General features: G+C 41.5%; 1 protein-coding gene across 1 annotated transcript in view; it reads right to left on the bottom strand.

Annotated features, from left to right (window-relative positions):
- Positions 1-5023: 5023 nt before the first annotated feature.
- Positions 5024-19835, bottom strand: part of spryd3 (SPRY domain containing 3) — a 342952-nt gene continuing 328140 nt past the window's right edge. Inside the window, exon 11 of the mRNA XM_034172025.1 lies at positions 5024-6833. Within this exon, the coding sequence (XP_034027916.1) occupies positions 6699-6833 (135 nt within the window). The 3' untranslated portion in view covers positions 5024-6698. The remainder of the gene's footprint in view (positions 6834-19835) is intronic.

The following is a 19835-nucleotide window of genomic DNA, read 5'->3' as shown; positions in this document are numbered from 1 at the left end:
AAATAAAAAATGAATCACTCATTTATGTTGTTTTATTTGTCCTTTTCTCATGTGATAAATGTGTTCCTTGTAATTTATTTTAATTTTGGGTGGGCATTTAACCAACTTTCTTCAAAAAATGGGGTGGGCTGATGCTCAGCACTGGGCCCACCCACGGCCCTGGTTCTTGAAGTTGAAGGAATCTGACCCACCATTAACAAAAACAGTAAGGAGTGTGTGCACCTCTGTCGAGGCCTCGACCTGCACATTCTTAATGGTAGGATTCGAGGGACTCTTTAGGTCAGGTCACATACTACTCAGCTCTTAGGTCTAGTGTAGCTGACTATTCAGTTACTGACATGGACCCCTCCTCCATACGTGCATTCACTGTTAGGCCACATTACCAGCAAATTACTGTATTTTTAAAAAGAACAACAAACCAGAATAAGAGACCAAAAAACTACTTCAACTTGATCTGGTCTACAAGTGAACCCGACAGTGTAACTCAATTCATCAATGCAACCAATTCAACTGTAATAATTAATCTTATTAACAATTTTTAATGAAAAAGTTTGAACCAAATCAATCAGAAGTAAATGCCGCAGCAAAATATGTAAATGAAATGTACCAAAAATTTGCACTAAAAGTAAACTGGGTTCAAACTCATTGAAAGGGGAGGTATTGGTCTTGTGGTTAAGCACTGGGCTTGACACGTGAGGATCCTCGGTTCCAACCTCAGCCAGACCAGAAAAATCATGACGCGTCATTGGGCAAGCTCCTTAATCCCAAACTGCTACTGGTGTTCAGGTAGGCGCCTTGCATGACATTACCCTGATGTGTGTATGAGTGAATTCAAGGCATCAAGGAAAAGCACTTTGAGCTTCTGATTCAGGAGGAAAATTGCCATAAATGCATGTGCAAACACGTTGAAAGGCTCTATGAAGAAACCAAATTAAAAAATTATACAACCGGCCAACAAACTATTCAAGAAAACTTGAACATACCGGACTCAGGAATAAAAGATAATCAAAATCCGCTTGACCATCCATCAGACTTGATGAGTTAACGTGCACACTCCAAAATCTGAAAGCTAAAACCATGTGGACCTGACAGCATCAGAACAGAAATGCTAAGGCTCAGCACAGCGGCACTCCAGCAGGTGCTTCCAAAACTCTTCAATCTTCATCTACCAGCTGGTTGCTTCCTTCAGATCAGGATCAGGGGGCATATATCCCTAATCTGTAAGAGTGGAGACAAATCTGACCTAATAACTACAGAGGCGTCTGTGTGAGCAGTAACCTGGGGGAGGTATTCTGCTTTATGCTAAACACCCATTTACAGGCCTCCCTTATTGAACACAGTGTCCTAAGAGTCAGAATGGCTTCTTACCAAAACATCATGCTGCTGAGATTATATTTACATCCTAAACACTGTAAGTAATCACTAAGTTTGGCAAAAAAAAGGCAAACTTTATGCCCGTTTTGCTGATTTCAGGAAAGTATTTGTTTGTATTTGGCATGATTTCTAAGCTAAAGGTGCATCAACAAATCTATTTATTTGGAAAATAAATGTGCAGTAAAATGTAATGACAAAAGCACAGAAGACTTTAGTCAAGGGCGTAACACAAGGCTGCAGTCTGAGTCCCACCCTGTTCAATATCTACAGTAGTGTTCAGAATAATAGTAATGCTATGTGACTAAAAAGATTAATCCAGGTTTTGAGTATATTTCTTATTGTTACATGGGAAACATGGTACCAGTAGATTCAGTAGATTCTCACAAATCCAACAGGACCAAGCATTCATGATATGCACACTCTTAAGGCTACGAATTGGGCTATTAGTAAAAAAAAAAAAGTAGAAAAGGGGGTGTTCACAATAATAGTAGTGTGGCATTCAGTCAGTGAGTTTGTCAATTTTGTGGAACAAACAGGTGTGACTCAGGTGTCCCCTATTTAAGGATGAAGCCAGCACCTGTTGAACATGCTTTTCTCTTTGAAAGCCTGAGGAAAATGGGACGTTCAAAACATTGTTCAGAAGAACAGCGCAGTTTGATTAAAACGTTGATTGGAGAGGGGAAAACTTATACGCAGGTGCAAAAAATTATAGGCTGTTCATCTACAATGATCTCCAATGCTTTAAAATGGACAAAAAAAACAGAGACGCGCGGAAGAAAACAGAAAACAATCGTCAAAATGGATAGAAGAATAACCAGAATGGCAAAGGCTCACCCATTGATCAGCTCCAGGATGATCAAAGACAGTCTGGAGTTACCTGTAAGTGCTGTGACAGTTAGAAGACGCCTGTGTGAAGCTAATTTATTTGCAACAATCCCCCGCACAGTCCCTCTGTTAAATAAAAGACGTGCAGAAGAGGTTACAATTTGCCAAAGAACACATCAACTGGCCTAAAGAGAAATGGAGGATATTTTGTGGACTGATGAGAGTAAAATTGTTATTTTTGGGTCCAAGGGCCGCAGACAGTTTGTGAGACGACCCCCAAACTCTGAATTCAAGACACAGTTCACAGTGAAGCATGGTGGTGCAAGCATCATGATATGGGCATGTTTCTCCTACTATGGTGTTGGGCCTATATCGCATACCAGGTATCATGGATCAGTTTGGATATGTCAAAATACTTGAAGAGGTCATGTTGCCTTATGCTGAAGAGGACATGCCCTTGAAATTGGTGTTTCAACGAGACAATGACCTCAAGCACACTAGTAAATGAGCAAAATCTTCGTTCCACACCAACAAAATTAATGCCTTGCAGATGTGAAGAAATCATGAAAAACTGTGGTTACACAACTAAATACTAGTTTAGTGATTCACAGGATTGCTAAAAAAGCAGTTTCAACATAATAGTTTGAGTTTGTAGCGTCAACAGTAGATGCTACTATTACTGTGAACACCCCCTTTTCTACTTTTTTTTTACTAATAGCTCAATTTCATAGCCTTAAGAGTGTGCATATCATGAATGCTTGGTCTTCTTGGATTTGTGAGAATCTACTGGTACCTTGTTTCCCATGTAACAATAAGAAATATACTCAAAACCTGGATTAATCTTTTTATTCACAGTACTACTATTATTCTGAACACTACTGTACATCAATCAGTTAGTGGTGACACTGGAACAATCTGCAGTCCCTGGACTTGCTCTGAACAACACTGAAGTTAAATGTCTGCTCTATGTAGATGACATGGAGCTGCTGCTGACACTCACAGAACAAGGACGACAGCAGCACCTGGATCTTCTTGAGAACTACTGTCAGAACTGGCCAAAACCAAAACTGTAACCTTCCAAAACACATCCACATCTCAGGGAAGCAAACACATTTCACTCTAGGAAACACTGCACTTGAGCATTCAACACACAAAGACAAACTTGGCCTAAAGCTCAATGCCTCGGGAAGCTTTGATCTGGCAGTGAACGCACTGGAAGACAAGGTACGAAGAACTGTATGCAGTCAAAAGGAATATCCATCAAATACAAATCCCAGTTAGAATCTGGTACAAAAAGTTTTCATCATGTGGTCATGCCAACTGCATTATATGGATGTGAGTTTTGGAGTCCACTCAGTAAGCTCGACTACATTAGATGGGACAAGCATCCCATAGAGACCCTGTATGCTGAATTCTATCAAAATACAGTGCATCTGGAAAATATTCACAGTGTTTCACTTTTCCACATTATGTTATGTTATAGCCTTATTCCCAAATGATTTTGAAAATTTAATAAAAATAATAATAATAATAAAAAAAACAAGAAATCACATGTACATAAGTATTCACAGCCTTTGTGATGAAGCTCAAACTTGAGCTCAGGTGCATCCTGTTTTCACTGATCATCCTTGAGATGCTTCTACAACTTAACTGGAGTCCACGCAGGGTAAATTCAGTTAATTGGACATGATTTGGAAAGGCACACACCTGTCTACATATAAGGTCCCACAGTTGACAGTTCATGTCAGAGAACAAACCAAGCATGAAGTCAAAGGAATTGGCTGGAATTGTCTGACAGGATTGTCTCGAGGCACAAATCTGGGGAAGGGTACAGAAACATTTCTGCTGCTTTGAAGGTCCCAATGAGCACAGTGGCCTCCATCATCTGTACATGGAAGATGTTCGGATCCACCAGGACTCTTCTTAGAGATGGCCACCAGTCTAAACTGAGTGACAGAGAGAAGGGCCTTAGTCAGTGAGGTGGCCAAGAACCCGATGGTCACTCTGTCAGAGCTCCAGCATTCATTCCTCTGTGGAGAATGGAGACCCTTGCAGAAGGACAACCATCTCTGCAGCAATCCACCAATCAGACCTGTATGGTAGAGTGGCCAGACAGAAGCCACTCCTTAGTAAACGGCACATGACAGCCTGCCTGGAGTTTGCCAAAAGGCACCTGAAGAAATCTCAGACTCTCAAAATTCTCTGGTCTGATGAGACAAATATTGAACTCTTTGGCATTATGTTCGGAGGAAACCAGGCACCATCCCTACAGTGAAGCATGGTGGTGGCAGCATCGTGTTGTGGGGATGTTTTTTCAGTGGGAACTGGGAGACTAGTCAGGATTGAGGGAAAGATGAATGCAGCAATGTACAGAGACATCCTGGATGAAAACCTGCTCCAGAGCGCTCTTGACCTCAGACTGGGACAATGGTTCATCTTTCAGCAGGGCGATGACCCTAAACACACAGCCAAGATATCAAAGGAGTGGCTTCAGGACAACTCTGTGAATGTCCTTGAGTGACCCAGCCAGAGCCCAGACCTAAATTTCATTGAACATCTCTGGAGAGAACTGAAAATGGCGGTGCACCGACGCTCCCCATCCAACTTGATGGATCTTGAGAGATGCTGCAAAAAGGAATGGACAAAACTGCCCAAAGATGCCACGTTTGTGGCATCATATTCCAGAAGACTTGAGGCTGTAATTGCTGCCAAAGGTGTATCAACAAAGTATTGAGCAAATGGTGTGAATATTTATTTGATGTTTAATAAATCTGCAAAAATTTCAAAAAATCTTTTTCATGTTGTCATTATGGGGTGTTGTGAGTTCAACTGTGAAGGAAAAATGAATTGTATCCATTTTGGAATAAAGCTGTAACATAAAATGTGGAAAAAGTGAAGTGCAGTGAATACTTTCTAGATGCACTGTATCCTCAAAGATCAAAAGAAAATGCCCATAAATGAATGCAGTGCTGAAGTACACAGATTCCCATTGGCTTTAAATGTACAAAAAAAGATCTCAAAAATTTTGGATCCATCTGAAATCAATCACACAAAATTCAGTGAAATTTCAAGCACTAAAAACCCAAGAGGTCAGCCCTGGAACCGAAACCCTCTGTCAGTTGGTTCTGAGGTTAACTGACACACTAACCTATGATCCTCAGACCAACAATGCTTTCCAAAGTCAAATCAGAATCAATCAAATTATGAAGCAAAGTAAGAACCATTATTTTGAACTCTGGGACAATCAAACCAAATCACAACACAAATTAGAATGCTGTTTGACAGTAAAAAGACATTACGAATTTGCACACTCTCTCTTCACTGCCAGAGATACAAAGCAGAGACAAATCCAGACCAAGTGCAGGATATGTGACCACAATCTGGAAATAGAAAAATAAAGATAAAAAAACATGGCTTCCAAAAGAGCAGTAGATCTGTGGTCACTGTACAACTGGCGAGGTCGAAACAGAGATGCACTTCCTCCTCTACTGTCCAAAATACCAACTGCCAAGAGAGAGGTACGGTTTTACAATTTTCAGAGAAAATCCCAATTTTTAACTCCCTAATGGACATCGATAAATTGGCACATGTGTTAGGAGGACAGAGGGCTTCACTGGCTGTGCAGTATGTTACTGTCTACAACAAGATGAGAGACAATGAGTCTGACAACAACCCATGTTGACTGATTTCACCCCCCACACTGCCCCCCCTCCACCAAAAAAAAAATTTCAGTTAACTGGCCCGATTTATTTTATTTCTTTTTTTTTATCTGTTCATGTTATTCTTCATACAAATGTGATATTTTGTTCTACTTTGTGCTCTGGCAATACTGTAAACAGTCGTGCTAATAAAGTGAATTGAATTGAGTGGGGGAGAGAGAGATGAAAGGGTGGGCGAGAGAGCAGGGGAGACAGATACAGTGGGGGAGACAGAGAGAGAGTGTGGAGGGGGAGATAACCGCTGGTGTTGCTTTACTTCCTTTAAGGATGGTACAAATGAAGTAAACCCGAATGTGAATTATACGTTACTTTCCAGATGTAAAGTGCACATAAAGCATCAGCAGCATCACTGCTCACATCCTTAGGTGCACATTTTTATGGGTACCAGAAGGATTATAAAGTTTCCTGACTTCATAAGAGGGAGTGAAGAGTTCACTCCACATGTCCCACAGCTGACTGAAAGAAGATACAATGAGGAGCGACAGCACTTCAGATTGCATAGAAATAACAGATTAGATTTCCCTCCAGAGTTTGTAGCTCCGGCTGATGACGTCTGCACCTTCTAACAAGCAAGGCCTCCAGCATTTTTCAGTTTTTACACAACCAGGGGGACAAACAGGTGTTGCTGTGTTGACAGTAAACTCCGCAGCAATGTGGAGGAAAATAACAGCGATGTTATAGGAGCACTCAGCGGTTCCCCGGGCAGCATGCTAGGCGACTGTGATCAGTGCAAGAGTGGAGCTGGACATTTGCAGTTTAGTCTGTATTCAGGGTTTCAGCTCATCCACTCAGCGGATGCAAATCCACCTTGACCTTTTCTCCACTGCTCAGCATCCCCACTGTGGGGTAGAGGCCACCGGGTGGGATGGCCATCTCTCTGCGGCCCATCAGCTTCCCATTCCTGGTGAAGAAAACCTGCAGGAACACAGACAGAGACAGTAGGTCAGGTGAAAGACAAGGCCAGCAAGAATCCCCGCCAGAACATATATATATATATATATATATATATATATATATATATATATATATATACACAGTAGTGTTCAGAATAATAGTAGTGCTATGTGACTTAAAAGATTAATCCAGGTTTTGAGTATATTTCTTATTGTTACATGGGAAACAAGGTACCAGTAGATTCAGTAGATTCTCACAAATCCAACAAGACCAAGCATTCATGATATGCACACTCTTAAGGCTATGAAATTGGGCTATTAGTAAAAAAAGCAGAAAAGGGGGTGTTCACAATAATAGTAGTGTGGCATTCAGTCAGTGAGTTTGTCAATTTTGTGGAACAAACAGGTGTCAATCAGGTGTCCCCTGTTTAAGGATGAAGCCAGCACCTGTTGAACATGCTTTTCTCTTTGAAAGCCTGAGGAAAATGGGACGTTCAAGACATTGTTCAGAAGAACAGCGTAGTTTGATTAAAAAGTTGATTGGAGGGTGGAAAACCTATACGCAGGTGCAAAAAATTATAGGCTGTTCACCTACAATGATCTCCAATGCTTTAAAATGGACAAAAAAACAGAGATGTGTGGAAGAAAATGGAAAACAACCATCAAGATGGATAGAAGAATATAGAAGAATAACCAGAATGGCAAAGGCTCACCCATTGATCAGCTCCAGGATGATCAAAGACAGTCTGGAGTTACCTGTAAGTGCTGTGACAGTTAGAAGACGCCTGCGTGAAGCTAATTTATTTGCAAGAATCCCCCACAAAGTCCCTCTGTTAAATAAAAGACGTGCAGAAGAGGTTAAAATTTGCCAAAGAACACATCAACTGGCCTAAAGAGAAATGGAGGAATATTTTGAGGACTGATGAGAGTAAAATTGTTCTTTTTGGGTCCAAGGGCCGCAGACAGTTTGTGAGATGACCCCCAAACTCTGAATTCAAGCCACAGTTCACAGTGAAGACAGTGAAGCATGGTGGTGCAAGCATCATGGTATGGGCATGTTGGGCCTATATATCGCATACCAGGTATCATGGATCAGTTTGGATATGTCAAAATACTTGAAGAGGTCATGTTGCCTTATGCTGAAGAGGACATGCCCTTGAAATTGGTGTTTCAACAGGACAATGACCCCAAGCACACTAGTAAATGAGCAAAATCTTGGTTCCAAACCAACAAAATTAATGCCTCGCAGATGTGAAGAAATCATGAAAAACTGTGGTTATACAGCTAAATACTAGTTTAGTGATTCACAGGATTGCTAAAAAAGCAGTTTGAACATAATAGTTTTGAGTTTGTAGCGTCAACAACAGATGCTACTATTATTGTGAACATCCCCTTTTCTACTTTTTTTTTTTACTAATAGCCCAATTTCATAGCCTTAAGAGTGTGCATATCATGAATGCTTGGTCTTGTTGGATTTGTGAGAATCTACTGAATCTACTGGTACCTTGTTTCCCATGTAACAATAAGAAATATACTCAAAACCTGGATTAATCTTTTTAGTCACATAGCACTACTATTATTCTGAACACTACTGTATATGTATGTGTGTGTGTATAATAATATCAATGAAAAATGACACTGAGAAAATAATGAAAAATAATCAAATATCCATTAATTTGGATATCAATCATTTCCATTAATGCACAGCAATTCGATTATGGGTTTCCCTTGCACAAACTATCTTTTGTGGAAAAAATGTTGTTTGGAAGTGACCTGACAGCACACAAATTTGCTTCTTATTTTTACCTGAGGCAATCAAATATGGCCATCGAGTACTGCAAAGGCTTTTCATCCGTCCCGTCCATCTGTCTAGCTGTGCTCAGCTTAATTCCAGTCCTATTATTGCCAGACTCTTGAGGTTCATAGGAAAATTTTTGGGGAACACAGACCAACAAGTTCAAAGATGGTTAACCTTGATGTGTGTTAAGAGGTTACAAAGTCACATTCTGTTTTGAGTGACATGGGGGACAGCCAATCAGAGTAGAGCTACACTGTGACATCAGTCGCTGGTCTCTTCAAAACCGCTTAATTTTGTGTGTTTATATGCATGTTTGTCATATATTATGTTAGCCCGACAACCGACCCTGAATTGGGCCACATACTGGCCTCTCTCTCCTAGCCTGTGATTGGTTGGCGGCCGAGACATCAGCCTCAGTTTGATGTGGTGCGAGCGCTGCTCTCCTATTGGTCATTTAAGAGTGGGAATTCCCACTCCAAAATGGAGGTCAGTATCTGGCTCAATTCAGAGCCGGTTGTCGGGCTAATATTTTGTAAAACTTAGCAAAAAATAAACACTTCTAAAATTGAAAACGCTGTTTTTGTAACCCAATAACACCTCTAGAAAAATTTACAAACCAGTTAGCGGACTTTAACGTGGTAACATCACAGGCTGCTAGCTAGGTGAAAACTCAGTTTTGTTTCTGTGTAAATATGACCTCTTTGTCATATATTATGTAAAAGCTAGCAAGAAATTAAAAACTTCTAAAAACGAAAACACTGTTTTTGGAACCTAACACCACCTCTGGAGTGATTGATAAGGCACTGAGCGTACGTTAGCATGCATGCTAATGTCCACTAACTCAAAGGTAACTTGCTATGGGTTAACTTTGTCTTGTTAACACCTGCAAATGCATAGAGGGTGATCTACAGATATTCTTTGATTTGTACAACTTCCGCTCGTCAGAAGCTCATGTAAACACAAAGGCAAAGCCTCCTGAGATGCCATTAAAATGTACATATTGTTTATGATTGATTGATTGATTGATAGAGGGGCTTTATTGAACATGTACAAATTGTACGTAAGACAATAGGATCTTAATAACAAATTAAATAACTGCAAATTATAAAGAACAAATTGCGTTGTTTTTTATTTTACTATCAGTCACCTGACAGCAGCACGTTAAAAACTCCAGTTAAACATTCTGCTTTCCACATTAAAGTTATTAGCCAGAGACTTTAACTGAAGGTTCCAATGTCACACTCTGACATCTACTACTACATACAGTGGGTAAAATAAGCAAAGGCAGCTCTAGCCATTTTGGTGCCCTGGGGGGAGATTATGATTTGGCGCCCCTCCCACTACTCTGCGTGTGAAGGAGGCCAGCAGTAATCGCTATGCAATAGTAATCAGTAAATCTCACTCCCCAACAGCTGAGTGGATTCTCTGGCCACAAAGCCAGAGTCCTTTTTAGCTTTCTGGTTAGAGAGTCTGCCTCCAATGCCAGGCATCGAGTGGGAGGAGTCAAAAAGCACAACACAACACAGAGCAAGCCGCTACACGTGCACACACCACCCCAAACATTAATGGACAACAGTCATATGACAGACCTTAAAGGTTTCATTGTTGATCAAACACACCAGCACACAAACAGACAACAATAACATAAATAATAACAAAAATAATTAAATGAAATAACAAATAAAAGCAGAGTTCATGTTCAGATTTTATGGAAATATTTAGAAAGTTTTCATATCCACAATAATGAATAACAAAAAGGTGCTATGTTCAAACAATACAAAACAGTGCAATATAATATGAAAGCGGAATACAACGCAGCGCGGGTTTAACTCAAAGTCACTCCCGCTGACAGTCCCAGTCAGTGAATACATTGCACTTGTATTTGGTAACAATGGGCCTTGTAAACACTATAATGCAGCACTACAATCGTATCCAAATGGGGGCCATCATCTCCGCGGGGGAGGGTGTTGTCACTTGGGTGGTTTCCTGATCTTGGGCTTTGGTGTTTGGGATGGGGTCTGGGGTGGGGTGTATAAGAAGCTGGGGTGGGGTCTTGGGGGGTGGGGGGGTTCCTACTGGCTGTGTTGGGGGAGTCTCATGTGCTTCCCAGCTCTGGGGTTTTGGTCCCGCCCCTTGTCTGGGGGCCGGATCTCGCCCGCGTTGGCTCAGTGGTCCTTGTCTGGGTTTTGGGTTCGGTCGTGCTGGCTTCTAGGCCCCTTGTCTACGCCACCACACACTCCTCCATTGGGGAGCCGTGGCCCGTGTGGCGTGGTTCTGGGGTGCCCCCTTTTGTGGGCCTATGCTGGCACCCTGTGTGCGGTGGTGGTGGGGGGTGCGGTGTGGGGGTGCATTTTGGCTCCGCCTAGGCCGTTCCCCTGGCAGTTCGTTGAGCTGCCCCGGTGACCCTGGTGAGTGCTCTTCCTGGCCCCTGTGCCCTTCTACTGTGCTTTTGCTCCTTGTTTCTCCTGGGGCCATGCAACCCGGACCAATTTCCGTCAATTGTATGCAATCACCCATATGGGTCTTGGCATGCCAGAGTGGTCCACGTCATAAGGGAAGGTTCTGTACTTTTGTCTTGGTCCAACACTCCAGCCACAGTAGTGATTGGGTATTTAGCTGTGTTCTGGATCTCTGTGTGTGGATGGTTAGGTGTTTGTGGCCGTAAGCATAAATCGGTTTTGGGTGTTCTCAAGGGGATCAAGACTCTGGTGTCCTAGATTAGGGTCTGGATGCTCACTAACTAGACAACAGACTGTTGCTGTCACTGCTTGTTCATGTGTGGCTGTTTGTCCTGGTATGTTGTATGGTTGGGGTTCCGTTACCTTGGTGTCTCAATTTTCATCACTTCATGGTTGTTCCTGTCGGCACTTGTCTTTCGTGTTGTTTTGGTGGTCGGCCCTTCCTGATAGAAGTTGTCTGTTGACTTTAAGTAAGATGTTGTAGGCTTATCGGGAAGGGCGGATGGGGTCACACACGCACACCATGTTCACTCATGCACTACACACTATCTGTCTTGCAAGAACCAACTGCATACGAGGTCTGTTAGAAAAGTATCCGACCTTTTTATTTTTTTCATAAACCTGATGGATTTGAATCACGTGTGCTTGCATGAGCCAACCTTGAACCTTCGTGCGCATGCGTGAATTTTTTCACGCCTGTCGATTGCGTCATTTCCTGGTAAGCAGCCTTTGTGTGAGGATAGGTGTAGTCTCTCGTCGGATTTTCTTTGCAAGGAAAATGGCGGAACAACTGGAGCAGCGTGACTGCATCAAATTTTGCCAGAAACTGGGCGACAGCCAGGTGGAAACCATTCAAATTAGTCAGACGGCTTTCGGTGACGATGCTATGAGCATCACACAGATTAAGGAGCAGTACAACCGGTTTAAAGACAGCCGCACAACGGTGGAGAGGGAGCCAAGCTCCGGTCGGCCATCAACATGCTGAAACGACCAGATCATTTCCAAAGTGAACGCTGTTGTGATGCGGGACTGTCGTGTGACTATCCGAGAAATTGTAGAAGAGGTGGACATCAGCACCTTTTTGGCACATTCCACTGTGACAGAAGATTTGGCCATGAAAAGAGTTGCAGCGAAATTCATGCTGATGGCTTCGACACGAAGCTGACGGCAGAGCAAAAGCACCACCGTGTTGAATTCTCACAGGACATGCTGGACTCCAAAAAATGATGCCCACCTCTTCCACCATTCGGAAGATTCAGACGGCTTTCGGTGGCTTTTCAGTCGTGTGACTATCTGAGAAATTGTGAAAGAGGTGGGCATGTCACAACATGTCCTGTGAGACTTCAACACGGTGGCGCTTTTGCTCCGCCATCAGCTTCGTGCCGAAGCCATCGGCATGAATTTCGCTGCAACTCTTTTCATGGCCAAATCTTCTGTCACAGTGGAATGTGCCGAAGAAGTGCTGATGTCTACCTCTTCCGCAATTTTTCGGATAGTCACACGACGGTCCTGCATCACCACAGCGTTCACTTTGGAATGATCTGGTCATTTAAGCATGTTGATGGCTGACCGGAGCGTGGCTCGCTCTCCATTGTTGTGCGGCCGTCTTTAAACCGGTTGTACCGCTCCTTAATCTGTGTGATGCCCATAGGATCGTCACCGAAAGCCATCTGAATAATCTGAATGGTTTCCACCTGGCTGTTGCCCAGTTTCTGGCAAAATCTGATGCAGTCGCGCTGCTCCAGTCGTTCCGTCTTTTTCCTTGGAATGAAAAAATGCTGAGCGCACGACACACACCTCACACAAAGGCTGCTTACCAGGAAATGACGCAATCGACAGGCGTGGAAAAATTTACGCATGCGCACAAGGTTCAAGGTTGGCTCATGCAAGCACGTGATTCAAATCCATCAGGTTTTTGAAAAAAATAAAAAGGTCGGATACTTTTCTAACAGACCTTGTATATGTGTATATAAGCATATAAATGGTACTGCCAATTTGGCATTTACCATTACTATATATGCAGAAGGGGGAGGGGGAAATTGTATCCAAATCTGGTCTACCTTAACTGTCTACCTGTCTGCCTCATAACAACAGTGCCTGGGGGGGGGGATTTCCCCTCTATATGTATGTTTAATTTCTATAGTCATTTTAAAAATAATACACTACATACTTACGGTATGCAGTGCATTATGCGCCAAGGTATTAGGCAAAATTACTTTATTCTTAAATATTACAAATAGTAAGCCAATGATGACAACTATAATATATGATTAAATAGTAAGTCGGCTGCTCCCTTCTGGGTCATTCCATCTGAAATCGCCTAGTTTTGAAAAAAATTCCCAGGTCACCTCTCAGCTTTAATCTGTCAATTTTATGTTAATCACATTCCAAAGTTAGGGTGAAACGTCAAATATTAGGTCTGTATCTTGAAAACCTTTGAAGTTACAGCCTTTGGAAATTTTTCAGAATTTTCCACGTATCATGAAAACGATGTTTTCTACCAACTTTGCAAGTTAATAATGAGCTCCCTATATGTTTCACAGCTTTGAAACTGCTCATGCCAGGCTTGGTGTAGAGTTGGGAAATTATGGCAGTTTTGGTGTATCTAGTGTGATCTGCCTTCCACAAAAAATAATTGGGAAGTGAGTGCCTCACATTCTACACAGTGCATCTTATGAGTTTTTTTTTTACTTTTTGTGTGTGTGTGTGTGTGGGGGGGGGGGGGGGGGGGGGAGTGAGCTGCACCAGGCCTGAAAAAAATTCACAAGGAAGCACTGCTGAATATACATATTTTATGTGCCTTTGACTTGCAGTTCCCAAAAGTACTGAAAACATGAAGCCCATGCTTTTGTTTTTGCTATATAACGAATTGTCCAAATACATATGGACTGGACTGTACAACTATTATGTGGTTCAATAGCAACTGATCAACAAAGAAGCACAAAGAACTGCATCTTCCCACATGGTACACTTATTTCATTCTCCTTGTATGAAGACAAGCTTCAGAAAGCAGCAATGTATGTTAAATTATTTGACAAACGTAAGCATCGAGCTGAGAATGTAATTAAGTCAAGGGTTGTGTAAGGTGACTCATCTTGGATGTTGTGTTACTGTGCTGCACTAATTGATTGTATATATTTGCATGACATTTTAGTTATATTTATTCTATTATCAGTAAATTATTTAATTCTTGTATTTTCTAGTCTTGTTTGGAGCATCTGTAACAAACCCAATTTCCACTTGGGATCAATAAATTATTTCTGATGTGATGTCATTAGTTGACATTTGTACTTTGTAAGCCAAATTTTCCTAAGGGGACAGTGAAGTGCCTCATCTTGCAAGTATTCAATGAATCAACATTGTTCCAGCTCTACTTCATGACTGATAGCAATAAAACCTCTCTGAGAGCACTCAGCTGACCCGTTCTAACAAGGGATTATGGGCAGTTACGAAATATTGTTAAACAAATAGGCAATAATGTAATGTCTGTCTTCTTGGGGGAAAAACGTTTATGTTTACAGTACACGTCTGTACTAAATCAACCAATGATCAAACATTATCCAGCTGTTCTCAAAAGAACATCAACAAACTTTTCAATGCTAATACCATGGGCTTCTTTCCAAGTCTAAGAGCAAATAGCTGCGTTCTAAAACAACAAGTGAAGCACTGTGACGTGTGTCTTTGATAAATCGGGCTGAGTCACATGTCAAACACTCGCTGTTCCACCCACTCCAAAATGAGGCTTAGCAGGTATTCAATCACAGGATTCAAATGCAGCATGAGTGAAACTCCAGCAGGTTTTAATATGTTGAACACAGGCAGTGCAGCTTTGTATTACACAGCCTTGTTACACATTCACACATGCAGCAACCCACTCCCACAACACACACACACACTCCACCCCTCACACACGTGCAGTCGTGTCCATAGAGGCTTCTATAACGTCATCATAAAGGCACAGAGGGTAATGTGTGGTGCTGAGAAAACATAGCCAAATCCCTGGACTACAACTGGTCCCATTGTCCTGTCACCCATTTGGGATTAAGCAATGGATTAACTCGCACTCCTGGTGACCCCTGGTCTTGCTCACACAAGCATTGAAGTGCACATCTAAGCAAGGTGAACCTGTGGCTACGAGTCAAAACAAACAGCATCCACAATTAAATCAATCAAGAGTGGGAACATAATGTGGCTAGATGATTCAAGCACAATGTAACACACAGGCAATATGGTTTTAATATAAAGGAAATGATTATGGGACACACAGGAACCTTGCTAAGTGGTCTTCAACAGTTGAGACTCGTACCATACTGAGGATTTAGCTCCTGATCAAAAGAGAGCTGAAGCCCTGTTTTAGCAGGGACAATTTCCTCCAAGAAAAGTTTGACTAAAACAAATCACAGTTGGACTATCAATGTGTAGACCTGAGTTAGATTTACAGTCACGGTACCTACAGAACAGGACAAATGTTTTCTTCAAATCTTTCCCAAGTGCATGTTTAATAGCAAGGAATTTTCAGCAGAACATTTCGAAACATCCTAGTTGTATTTTGGTGCTTACATTAGTTTACTTTGCACACAGAAACAAAATTATTTCAGAAACACCAAAAACTAAACAACAAAAAAACCCTGATCTTTTTGTTGAACCATAGCACAAACCACTGTTGTGCAATGATGTGCTTTAACTTTGTAAAACTGAGGGTATGTTTCAACGTACACGCAGTATAAAAACGTCAGCAAGGGTCTGAGCAGTCACTTGAGAAGCATCCTGGATTACTCTGAGAAGAAAATAGAAGACATTAGGTTAAACATATCCCAGCATGCCTTAACCCAGCCACTACACCCTGCTATTGAGGTGGGCACCATTACTGAGGTATTACCTAGATTTAGAGAATTTGATAGTATCTCACTATGCTGAAGAAACTTGTAACATCAACAAAAAACACAACCTGTTTATTTGATCCTATACCAACAAAACTGTTTAAGGACCTGTGGCCCACTCTTGGGCCGACTGTGCTGGAAATTATTAATCTTCCTTTAACTTCTGGATCTGTTCCTAAATGTTTCAAATCTACAGTGATTAAACCATTATTTAAGAAACCTAATCTTGACCCCAGTGTACTGAAAAACTATCGGCCAATATCAAATCTATAATTTTGCGCTAAAATTCTGGAAAAAGTGGTGTCACAGCAGCTCATGGACTATCTTACTGAGAATAATCACCTTGAGCCACTACAGTCTGCTTTTAGAAAATATCATTCCACAGAGATAGCTCTCATTAAAGTGGTGAATGATTTTCTGCTTGCCATGGATTCGGACACCACTACGGTTCTGGTGCTGTTACATCTACTTGATAGGCTGGAAAATCATTTTGGGATTATTGGGAGTGCCCTTGCATGGCTGACATCATACTTGACCAGTCGTTCTCACTGTGTTCTGTACAGTAACACTACCTCTAACCTTAGTAACAGGAAATTTGGGGTTCCACAGGGGTCCGTCTTAGGCCCCCTGCTTTTCTCCCTTTATATAGCACCCCTTGGGCACATTTGCATTTTAGGATTACCTTTCACTGCTATGCTGATGATACTCAGTTATACATGCAAGCTGGTAATCTCATTCACATAAAATCCTCAGAAGATTGCCTTCCATCAGTGAGAAATTGGATGTCTAGAAACTTCCTACTTTTAAACTCTGATAAGACTGAAATGATGGTTCTTGGTCCAGTGAGACATCGACATCAATTTGACCAGTTAATGCTTAGCCAAGGCTGGTGTTTCATACATCACCCTGACAAAGTGAGGAACCTTGGGGTAATTTTTGATTCTACATTGTCCTTTGACCTCCACATTAGAAATATTACAAGTACTGCTTTCTTCCATCTGCGAAATATAGCGAAGATTTGTCCCATCCTGTCTATGGCTGATGCTGAGACCCTGATCCATGCATTTATCTCTTCTAGATTGGACTACTGCAATGTTCTAGTTTCTGGTTTACTGCTGGTCCAGCATTAGGGCTCTCCAATTGGTTCAAAATGCTGTAGCCAGACTTTTGACATGAAGCAGAAAGTTCAACCACATTACACCCATTTTGGCATCTATTCACTGGCTTCCTGTCCCAGTGAGATCAGATTTTAAGGTTCTGCTACTAGTCTATAAAATTGTTCATGGACTGGCACCTCCCTACTTAGCCGACCTAATTAAACCTTACGTACCGGCCCGGGCTTTGCGTTCTCAGGGTGCAGGACTACTTTGTGTCCCTAGGGTGAATAAGAAGTATGCAGGTCATAGAGCTTTCTCTTATTGTGCCACTGTTCTGTGGAATGATCTCCCTGCATCAATAAGATTCTGTGGAGACTTTCAAGTCCAGACTTAAGACACACTTATTTTCCCTTTTGCATGGCTAGCATACTGGCATAGTATAGTTTTATGCTTTTTACTCTTTTAATTCATTTTATTAGGAAACGGAGCGTGTTGCGGCCTCAACTTTACCTAAATTCTGGGTCTTTTAGTGAAGCTTAGGGCTAGTGGCCGGTGATCACCTTAGTATTTCCTGTTTTTCTTGTTGTTTAATGTTGGCCAATTATACTGTATTTCTTGTCTTTTTGATGCCTGATTCTGTTTTTTTTTCTCTCTGTTTAAGGTGCGGCTCCATCCAGAGATGATGTGGTATCTGTGCTGGAGACCCAACTGTCCTGTGCACCAACTGTATTTCCTGTATATTCGTTTTGTGAATTGTTCTGTACTTTATATCCGCAGCATGGCCCAATCAGAGGGTCACCCCTTTGAGTCTGGTCTGCTTGAGGTTTCTTCTTCACTGCTGCTGCTCTGGGGGTAACTTGCAAGGATCACCCTTAATAGGATTCAGGTCCAGAAGAAAAAAGTCATTTTGGTGAAATATTAATATGATAAATTTATATTTGGTTATTTTTTCCTCTTGGAAGTGGCTGGTAATCATGCTCTAGGGACTGTTGGAAAAGTGAAAACCTGAAGATAATTTCCATTTTACAGTTGCTCACTGTGGTCAATGGTGTAATTTTGATGTTGTGTGTGTATATGTGTGTTTTTTTTTGTTTGTGTTTTTTAAGAAAACATGTTTTTTAAACCAGCTGGTGGGTCATGGGGCTCAGAGGGTTAAACTACTGCTTCCATACTGTTAATGTTAGAAGTGCTTTGTGACTTATAGGAGCATTCTGGAGAATGATTTGATGTCAATGTTGAACAACAGTTTTAAAGAACATTTGACTTACACTCTGGGTCCTACATTGTTCAATATTTGCATAGACTGGGTGTTGGGAAGGGCTGTGGAAACTAGCAACTTTGGCACTTTTGTTTGTGAGGAAACATTTACTGACCGTGACTTTGCCGACGATGCTGTGATATTTGCAGTATCAGTGATTCAGAATAGCCTTCATTCGCCTACTATCCACAAAAATACAAGGAATTTGACTTCGGTTTGAGCCGCACTCTCTCTGTACCGCATGTATAAATTTACACTAAACACTGAATAATTCACAGTAAAAACATGTGCAAATGAAATGTGTAAGTAAAATAAAATGTGCAATAAGAGAAAAAAAAAAGTGTGAAACAGACAAATAGATTGAAGTTGTACACGAGGTATATGAATTAGTGAGTTTTTTTGGCAGGTTAAATTGTTCATCAGTGTGACGGCCTGTGGAAAGAAACTGTTTCTGTGTCTCGTTTTGATGTACAGAACTCTGTAACGTCAACCAGAGGGGAGGAGTTTAAACAGTGTGTGTTCAGTGGTCCCTAACTGTAGCACTTGAGAAGCTGAGTGAAGAATCAGAGTGTGAAAGTGTTGGAGTTGTAAAGACATTCACTTATCTCAGCAGTGACATTCATGTCTCTGGGTCCATGGCCTTTGAGATTGAGAGAGCTTATGGAGTCATGCAATCCTGAGATCACGACGTTAACAAGTGACCTAAGGCAACTACTGGATGTCTTTGGTAAAATGTTTGGAAGGTCCTTGGATAAAACTAGAATAACTTTGCATCAAATGAGCGGTTTTGGAGAGTAGGATGAGGAGGGCACGTAAACAACATTTTGGCCATGTGGTACGTTTCTCTGTGCACTATCCAGAGCATAGGTGCCTTGCAGAACATAAATATGCAATTACAGTCAATAAGTAGGACTATCCAATGGCGAGGCATTTTAATATGCATCATAATGCCAATGACTCTGTCCTCCGAATTGAGGCAATTGAACATATCAAACCTCTTACAAGAGGACGAGATAGACAATTAAAACCAAATCAACGAGAGGCTTTTTGGATTCACAAATTAAAAGCATGTGTCTATCCTGGACTAAATGAGAATTTAGATTTGTTTTGTTTTCTGTAACTATGCACTCAAGAGGAAATGATGACTGAAGGGGGAGTCACCTTTTTCTCTGGAGGCGGGTTAGTTCTCTGCTGTCCCACCTGCTTCCCACACCTGTGTCTGATTGTTTTTTGTGCTGTGGGCGTGCCTAGTTTTTTTTTACTTCCTTTTTAAGTCAAGTTTGTTTGTCCTTATTTTTATGTAAGCCCTGAGGAAGACCTGGTCAGTCGAAACATGTTGGTTTGGCCATTATAATAAAGGCCTTTTAATACCTTCTTGTGCAGCTCATATTTTTGGAGTACTTGAACTTTATTTGTTTTTGTGATCTGATATCCCTTTTCCAAAAGCACCCTCAATATTTTTCTGCTTTATTGTGATAACCAGAGCAACCAGTCTTTTTCTTTGTTTTACATAGGTACCTGAGCATTGAAAA

This window comes from Thalassophryne amazonica, chromosome 6, assembly GCF_902500255.1.
Source record: "Thalassophryne amazonica chromosome 6, fThaAma1.1, whole genome shotgun sequence".
Lineage (NCBI taxonomy): Eukaryota > Metazoa > Chordata > Actinopteri > Batrachoidiformes > Batrachoididae > Thalassophryne > Thalassophryne amazonica.
The sequence above is the reverse complement of the archived record's forward strand: the minus strand, read 5'-3'. Positions and strand labels throughout refer to the sequence as shown.